The sequence below is a fragment of the Triticum urartu genome, chromosome 1A, assembly GCF_056163025.1.
Source record: "Triticum urartu cultivar PI428250 chromosome 1A, HENAU_Tu73, whole genome shotgun sequence".
Classification (NCBI taxonomy): Eukaryota; Viridiplantae; Streptophyta; class Magnoliopsida; order Poales; family Poaceae; genus Triticum; species Triticum urartu.
The window spans coordinates 491366333-491375443 of record NC_141873.1 but is presented as its reverse complement, the minus strand read 5'-3'; the positions used below and the strand labels follow the sequence as shown (position 1 = coordinate 491375443).

The 9111-nt window shown below is 49.0% G+C and overlaps 2 protein-coding genes across 2 annotated transcripts; both read right to left on the bottom strand.

The window, feature by feature from the left end:
• Positions 1–932: 932 nt before the first annotated feature.
• Positions 933–2824, bottom strand: LOC125521404 (zinc transporter 5). The gene is made up of 3 exons (XM_048686465.2): positions 1884–2824; positions 1615–1764; positions 933–1522 (listed from the first exon to the last, which is right to left on the bottom strand). The coding sequence occupies exons 1-3, from the start codon at positions 2481–2483 to the stop codon at positions 1217–1219; spliced, it is 1056 nt and encodes a 351-aa protein (XP_048542422.1). The 5' UTR covers positions 2484–2824; the 3' UTR covers positions 933–1216.
• Positions 2825–3157: 333 nt separating this feature from the next.
• Positions 3158–6046, bottom strand: LOC125521399 (zinc transporter 9). Its single transcript, XM_048686460.2, has 3 exons — positions 5325–6046; positions 5068–5217; positions 3158–4990 (listed from the first exon to the last, which is right to left on the bottom strand). Exons 1-3 carry the CDS (start codon positions 5949–5951, stop codon positions 4685–4687), a joined length of 1083 nt encoding a protein of 360 aa, XP_048542417.1. The 5' UTR covers positions 5952–6046; the 3' UTR covers positions 3158–4684.
• Between the last annotated feature and the right edge of the window lie 3065 nt (positions 6047–9111).

The following is a 9111-nucleotide window of genomic DNA, read 5'->3' as shown; positions in this document are numbered from 1 at the left end:
TTATGGCAAACTTTTACAAATGATCTAAGATCTTGCAAATCATATCGCTCTGTCGGGCGCTCTACCGGGCCTCCCCTTTATTGTAGCTCGGTTTTGGGGGTTTTACTGTTTTGTGTGGTTTCCTTCAGTTTTTCTAAGGGTTTTGTTTCCTACGTTTTTTCTTTGGTGGTTTCCATCATTTTTCTTCCGATTTCTTCCTTTTTATCTTTTATTTTCATTTTTGTTTCCTTTTTTCCTCAGTTTCTTTCTTGTTTTTTTACTTTTTTTTTCTTGTTTTCAACACATGTGTATTTTTTTATATGCATGGTACATTTTTTATACATGTCTAACTTTTTTCAAACGTATGTTTTGATGGCTACCTTTTTTCATACATGTTATATATTTTCCGTATGCATGTAAAATAAATACATGATTAACATTTTTAATACACATGTTTGAATAATTTTCTGAATACGTGTTAAACATTTTCAGATACACGTTGGAACATTCTTTGAATGATAGAAACTATATTTTGAACTATGCTTTTTTTACATTGCACAAATATTTTTCTTAAATGTCGTGAACACATTTTTGAAACTCGTGAACATTTCTAGAAATATAATGTAGAACGTACGAAACTTTTTCTGATTACACAAGCATTTTTAAAATTGTATAAACATTATTTATAAATGTTGCGTACATGTTTTTCGAACGCATGGCATTTTTTAAATGTCACAAGACATTTTTCAAACACATGGTTAACATTTCTCATACACATGATTAACATTTTCTACTTTTTTCATTCCCTTTATACCACTGGAACATTTTTTATACACGTTTATTTTTTTTACATGCATGATTGACATTTTAAAAAAAATTAAGGAAGTGCATAAATATACGCATTTATTTTTTGCGGGGAAGCACTACTCCATTCCACCTATGCTAAGAACATCTACAGACAACTGGATTATATTCGAGGGGAATCTTTCACAACTCTGCATTTCGCTTTTTCTCAAAAAAGAAAAGAACAAAGAAAAAAAAACTCGGCTCTGCGCTAACGACCGCTCATCAGCAATCAGTGTGTGGTAGCTCGGCAGCCTTGTAATCCATGGTCCCTGTCTCTGTTTGTACTCCAAAGTCCAAACTTTTGAGCTCCAGCCTACTACTGATTGCCTACCAAGGTCAGCCCCCTAAACAGTTCAGTCCAGAAGGTGATCATCTTTCGTGAGCGGTCGGGTCAGGCCCAGACCGCGAGCAGCGACATGAGGCCGGCCCCGAGCAGCAGCGAGACGTTGAGCGCGAGCTGCAGCCGCGCCCTGCTCTGCACCCTGGGCTTGCTGAAGTCCTCGGCCAGGATGTCCACCAGCGCCATGTACACCAGGATCCCCGCCGCGGCCGCCTCCAGCAGCCCCTGCACCACCAGCGCCGTCGGGCTGCTCTCGTCGTACACCGAGGATATCGCGATGCCCACCCCGATCCCCGCCGGCGTCGTCAGCGAGAAGAGCAGCCCCATCGCCACCACCGACTTGAGCCGGAACTTGGCCTGCCGTGAAACAGAGAAGTGCACGGTTACTTTCAGTGGTAAATTTTCAGGCACGTGGAGAAAGAAACTGTGGTGTGCTCTGCTCTGCTCACCTGGACGATGCAGCCTCCGAGGCCGATGCCCTCGAAGAGCTGGTGGAACGTCAACGCCGGCACCAGCGGCCGCACCGTGCTCGGGAAGTCGGAGGCGCCCAGCGACATCCCGATGATCAGCGAGTGGACAACCACGCCCAGCTCCAGCACCTTCGCAACCACGGACCACAAGCCAATCAGACACGATGCGACACCCGACTCGATTGCAACGCTCTGTTTTGTTTCTATCTACGTATTTGATATTTGATGATTGAAGGGACCGTGCTGACCTGCGAGATGACGCGGTGGCGCACGAGCTCGTCGCCGTCGGCCGGGGCGGCCAGCATCGACATGCCGTGCGCGTGCCCGTGGTGCCCGTCGGGGGCGGATTCCGGGTCGTCGTGCGCCGGCTCGTCGGTGACGGCGGCGGCCCGCTTGGCGTTCGTCCGGTGGAAGTACCCCGTGGCGACGGTGTCCACGATGAGCGTGGCGACCGCGGCGAGCATGGCGACCAGCCCGGCGAACGGGAAGCGCTTCCACGGCCCGCCCACCAGGCACGGTGACCGCAGCGCCTCGAAGGCGGCGGGCAGGATGTGCACCATCCCGGTGGCGAGGATGACGCCGCCCGCAAAGGCCTTGACGGCGAGGAAGAGGTCCGTCTCCGGCCGGAGCGCGGGGAACCGGCGCCCCAGGGACGGCAGGCCCGCCCCGACCGCGCTCCCCGCGAGGATGCAGAAGATGGCGATGATCTTGAGCCGCAGCGCCTGCGCCTTGTCGCGCCCGGCCGACTCGGCCTCGCAGCCGTCGTCGCCGCCGCCTCCAGGCACGGCGAGCGCGGGCGCGACCAGGACGGCCACGAGGCAGAGCACGGCGAGCGCGCGCGAGCCCATCGGCTACGCGGAGCTACGAAAGATCAAAGATGGCGCGGCGGCGGTGTGCGAGTGCGACTGGAACTGCGGCAGAGGTTGGCTGGCGCACGCGTTTTTTGTTGGGAGGGTTCTTGTAGGGGTAGGAGGGCCGCCATTTGAGCCTGGGTGGAGCTTGAGCGGCGGCTCCCAGATGAGATGGGTGTGCTCACTATGCCGAGCGCGCCTCGATGCACGCGAAGGGCATTCATCGTTCGGTTTGGACGTTTGTTTGCTAGTACCTCGCGCGGCCAAATTGATGCCTCCATTTGGCCCAATATAACTACCACCACTGCTTTATTTAGTGTTTTTACAGCTACTTATGGCCTTGTTAATGCGTGTTGTTTTCGACGGGACAAGGACTAACCATTGCCATAAACATGAGTTAGGCCCTGTTTGGTTCATTAGTCTTAGAATTTTTTTAGTCCCTAAAAAGTCTCTTCCTGTTTGATTTATGAACTTAACATGGATTAAAAAATCATATTACAACTATAAGTCCCTCCTTAAGAGTTTTATTTCATAAATCAGACAGCTCACATACATAAAATTTACAGCTACTTATGAGCATCTTGGTGTGTTGTTTTCAACGGGACAACGACTAACCATAACCATGGTTAATCAGACAGCTCACATGCTCTAGGTTCATATCTCCTTTTTTTTTGATAAAATTTACAGCTACTTATGAGCATCTTGATGTGTTGTTTTTAACGGGACAACGACTAACCATAACCATCTAGAGTTAATCAGACAGCTCACACACACTCTGGGTTCAACCGGTGTGTAGCGTGGTTAATTAAACGGCTAAGCAGTAGGCGCACGGGCCAAAAGAAATATAAACCAAGCTACAGTAATTAACACTACTATAACAGCTACAGCAAAGAGTCGGTTTCGGCGGTGGTCGCGTGCAGGGTGAGGAAAAAGTTGGCATGTTGTTATAGTGTCGACACCCTGGAGAAAACAAGACAGGGTCTTCTTCTCTTCTGGTCGCGGAGAAGGGGGGTGAGGGCACCGCTGGCCCCGACGTTTTCGGTAACGTGTAGCCACATGAAGGGCCCATGACATCATCTGCCGATTTTCTCAGATGTTCGTCTCTTTTAGCAGTCAATCTTTTCATTTTCATTTGTCGATTCGTGACCCTGACTGCGCCCGCGCACGCGCACGTGAGACGGCTTCGTTGTGTACAACTTTTGATCGTTGCCATGGTGTATACTGAATGAACGGATAAGGGCATATCTAACGCTGATCCGCAAATTTTCTTCGGCATCTGTCTGTGGACATGGATGTTGGAGCCAGCCATCGGACGCTACGCGCGTAACTTTCGAACATAGTTTAACTAAACCAGACGAAATTCAAGCAAACAATGTGGATTTCACTACAATTCAAATATATTTTACATAAGACAGATGGTATTTCGATCGTTTAACTAAAAAAACTAAACCCTATACCGGACGACCACCTTATACACGTGGACGCCCTGTCCTGCTGCACCACGGTCGCCATCCGTGTCGTCCCCGTCGTTGTTGTCCCTCCGGCGGTGGAAGGGCGCCGAAGGGCCGCAATAGCCTTGTCCGACGGATGGCTGCATCTCGCGGAGGAGCCGCTTCGCCTCCTGTTGCGTGGTGCGGAGGGTTGCCTTGGCCACTGCCGACGGTGCCGGCGAAGCCAGCGGAGCCCTGGCGGCGACGCCTGAGAAGTCGCGTTAGTCAGCGTCGCCCTCCCGTCTGGTCAAATCACAGGCATCAATGTCGACCGCTGCATGCTCTGGGGTGACATGAATGTGACGTGATAAGCGGCACAGGCGTTCGATGGAAAACGCGGCAGAGGCGGGGGGGGCGGGGGGGGAGGATTTTTGAGTGGGCAAGGGTAGTCACAAGCGGACGTGATAGCGGTCGGAACGCCCGGACCCCCCACCCCCTTGTCTCCGGTTTTGCGGAAAGAAGTGCGTGCGGACGGCCCAGCAGACCGATACATGACCGTGTTGGACGGCAGAACACGTCTAAATCATGCGGAAGAAGGGAAGACCAGACCCCCATGTAGTTTGATAGTTTGATCTACTATACATGTATACATTTTTACTAGCAAGCAACCAAAAAAACCTCACTATGCCCCCCCACAAGATGACTGAACCAAGAACAAGAACAAGAGAAATTCTTCAAAACGATTTTTTTTCAGGTGAGGACGATATCTCAGGCCCATATGGCAAGCATGGACATGAGAGCCGTCCCAAGCAGCAAGGAGAGGTTTACGATGACCTGCAGCCTTCCGTTGCCCTGCACCCTAGGGTTCATGAAGTCTTCCGCGAGGAGGTCGACGAGGGCCATGTAGTTGAGGATTCCGGCGGCGGCGGCGCTGAGCATCCCTTGGATGATCAGGGTGTTGGGGCTGTTCTCGTCGTAGACGGAGGATATCCCGATGCCGATCACGACGCCGACCGGCGTGGTGAGTGAGAAGAAGAGCGCCATCAGCAGCACGGACTTCAGGCGGAATTTGGCCTGTCAGAAGTTTCATTCATTTACCGACGGTCAGCCTGCATTATCTACCTCAGTTTACGGACCTGCTATGTACGTACCTGAACGATGCATCCTCCGAGCCCTATCCCCTCGAAGAACTGATGGAAAGTTAGCGCGACCACGAGTGGTCTGATCGTGCTGGTGCTCTGGGAGGCGCCGAGAGACATGCCGATGATCACCGAGTGCACTATGATCCCCAGCTCCAGCACCTTCAGATCAAGCACGCGTACATGCATGTACAAACAGTAAGCGTCGATCGATGCAACAGCTTAGTCACTGCGGTAGTATGAAATGGAATGGATGCATGGATCGGCACCTGCGAGATGACACGCTGGCGGATGAGCTGCGCGCCGCCGTCGTCGGACGCCGCCGCCGATGACGCGACGACGGCCGACACGCCGTGGGAGTGACCAACGTGCGCGTGATGGGCCGGCGTGGCCTCCACGTCGTCGGCCCCGACGACGGCCGCGGCCTTCTTGGCGTGCGCGGCGCGCTGGAAGTAGCCCGTGGCGATGGTGTCGACGACGAGCGTGGCGATGGCCGCGAGCATGGCGACGAGGCCGGCGAACGGGAACTTCTGCCACGGCCCGTCGACGAGGCAGGGCGAGCCGAGCCGCTCGAAGGCCTCCGGGAGGATGTGCACGAAGGAGGTGGCGAGGATGACCCCCGCCGCGAAGGCCTTGACGCCGAAGAAGAGGTCCCTGTCCGGGCTCAGCGCCGGGAACCTCCGGCCCAGCGACGGGATGGCGCAGCCCGCCGCGCTGGCCACGAGGATGCAGAAGACGGCGATGATCCTGAGCCTCAGCGAGCCCGCCTTGTCCTGCTCCTCCTCCTCGCCGCCGGCCTCGCACTCGCACTCGGCGCGGGCGAGCAGAGGGAGGGAGGAGACGGCGACGAGGAAGAGCAGGCACAGGGCGGCGAGCTTGAGACCGGCTGCTGCCATCGTCTAGCCGTCGGGGGCGAAACAAGAACAACGGTGATGAGCAGCAGGAGAGACGACGCACGCACGCATATATACCAGTACAGTGTTGCAAGCCAGTGTACCTAGTAAAATGAGATATTATATCGGTGTGAACATATCCGATTCGCGCAGAGACTTTCTCAAGAAGCGGATATTATGAACAGCAAGCCGATATTCCCAATGTCAACAGGGGGAAACTTTAGAGTTGCCATTCACGTCATGCAACTTTTCATCTATATATCTATCTATCTAGCAGTATATACGCATGTGGTGCATGAGAGGTTGCAGCGCGCCACTTTTGGGTAATATTATGTGCGCACCACCTTACCCTTTTGTTATGGATGCTATGCACTTTCGATCTCTGGTCGATCTCTCGCCATTTCTGCGTCCAAGATGCCCGCAGTTGGCCGCCATGCATGCAGAGTTGCAGATGCAGCACCAGCACCAGCTCTCTTCCGCCGCTTCACACTTTCCTACTGAGGCATGATTGGATGGCTTTGGAGCCACTGACGGTTGGACAAATGGCTTCCCTAGAGTTAATAATGCTCAACTTGAGCATCTTTCAAAGTTCCAATGTCAACTTGGGCATCTGGTCAAGGCCGCAGCCTGTGCCGGTGCAGTAATACTCTTTCTCCTGAGATGTGATCTGTGCAGAAAACAAAAGATTGTTGAGATGCAGTGAGGGTGTCGACACCGTGAGGGCACGGCATGACATGGTTGACTGTGTTTCGCAAGCTATTGATCTACCAGGTAGCATAGTCTATTCACGCCTCGGATTTCTCGGGCTCACTCCACACTACATTGGAGATCCAACTAGATCGGCTGCAACTTTCCCGCCGGTGCCGTCACATCTCACATAGGGCAAGAGTGCCGTCATTTGTGTATGCAGATATGATTAACAAGCATATAAAACTAGCGGAAGGATAATCTGGTCATAGGATTGTAACCTATCTAGGATAAGTAAAAACAAATTCTCGTGGTGCCTTTGTTCGACCAAGTAACTGGAAACTTGGTAGCACGTCTGGTACTAAATTAACAACAATTAATATGGATAGGAGAGAGTAGTAGATTATATCCCCGGACGCATATTTGTAACAAACTAGCACGTTGGATATGTTTCAAAAGTGTCACGGCCTTATTTATGCATAAATCCTGAATGCACCATATTATATGGACATGAAGTTTCTTATCTCGAGCTCATATGAACTTGGGTTAACAGTAAAAATGGAAATAGTTGAAAAAACAAAAAAAAACAAAAAAAATTGTGACTAACATTGGCAAATGTTGTGAGTGATTGGAAAGTTTCATCTTGAAAGGACATTTGTAGAAGCCGTGGCAAAACAAAATTGATACTCTAAAAATGTTATTTCCAAAAGCATTTTAGAGTGATGATTCTGTATTTTTTGCCTTAACTTTCACAAATGTCATTTCATGATGAAATTTACAAGCACCCAAAACATTTATAATTGTTTGCAACAGAAAAATCAGAATTGTTTGAATTTATTTATTTTTTCTGAATTTAACTGTTCATCACAAGCTCATTTGAGTTCGGGGCCAAAAGAGTACTTTCGCACATTATATCAGGTATAGAATTCCACATATTTGAACTACACTAGATAATTGCACGTGGATTGCAACGTGAGCATAAGCATTATTAGACTGACCCGTGATCGTAGGCTAAAATTATAGAAAGTTTTTACATACAATCATCATGATTTACCCATTGTCTTATTATTAAACAATTATTTGGTATTCCATCTAATCCTTTATATAAGATGTATTTGTTTTCTGATAAAATTTTATAGAGTAAGGTCCAATTTTTTAATTCCTCGTAATTCCTTTTTAGCCCTAAAATATAAAAGTATATCTCCCCCGATTGCATGTATATCTCCTTATAGCAAAAGAAGGAAAGTATCTCTTTCCCGATTGCCTGTATATCTTCCTTCACCTGTCACTAACCAACAAATTAGCCAAGGCTAATTTCATCCTAAATTCTCTAAAATAATGTTCCTTAGTTATCGTGCCAAAAAATACACCTTACATAAAGGAATGGAGGGAGTAAGAATATATTCACTTATCCAAGAAAAAATTATTGTATTTTGGTAAGTTAATAAGACGTGGGAGAATCGACGGAATTTTTTTAAAATATTATTTTATTTTTACGAAATTGCAAAACAATATACTCATTTTAAGATATTTCAGTTATATACCCTGTCGGCCTTGTCCAGGCCGAAGAGTGACACTTCGGCTGAGCCGTGGCCGAAGACGGAAGAGGTCTCTTCGTTTCTACCCTGGCCGAAGAGCTATTCTTCGTAGTTCACCAGGCCGAAGAGAGTCCTTCATTCGGCCGATAGAATCTCAGCGACTCGCGCAACTCTTGATTATCTCAGCCATTCTGTCATCTCGTGGCTTGCGGTCTCGAAAAGAAAAAAACAGCTCGTGGCTATCCATGTTTACATGCCGGCCGGTGTGTGAGTATCAAGTATGTACGTGTATGGGTATTTGAATACGTGCCCATTTGAGTGAAAAGCTTACCATCTAAGTGAAAGCTTGTCGTTTGAGTAAAAGATCGCCATCCGAGTGAAAATATTGACATCCAAATGAAATATTGTCATCCGTGTGAAAAGTTGCCATCCAAATGAAGAAATCTAGTCGGACAATCCGAGTGAAAGATCATAACATCCGAGTGGAGTAATTCAAATCCAAGTACTATCGGCCAATCCGACAAGTTTAAGATGGACCCAAAAGGTTATCTAGTTTTCTTCGGATGGAAAAATGTTCAACATGAAAATTGTGCGTATCGTTGAAACGGTCAACTTTGGTTTTGGGGTCATCATCATTTGAGATAGTATGCGGCCTGCAACGTCACTGAAAGTTTCGGACAGTCCAGTCAGTTACATAACCAATTCCGATTGGAGGTTAAAGATGGCTTCGTAGAATATTCAAGATGTCCTTATTTGAAAAAGTGATCAACATGAGAGTTGTTCGTCTCATCGAGACGCATAAATTTGATGTTTGGGCGGTCTTGATCGGGGTCATATGCAAATTCGACGGCCTGCGCGAGGAGCAAGACAAAAGTTTGGGCCTTTTTTTGCGGCATGCTCTCTGATTTACGGATTCGCAGGGGGCCGAGGGCTAACCT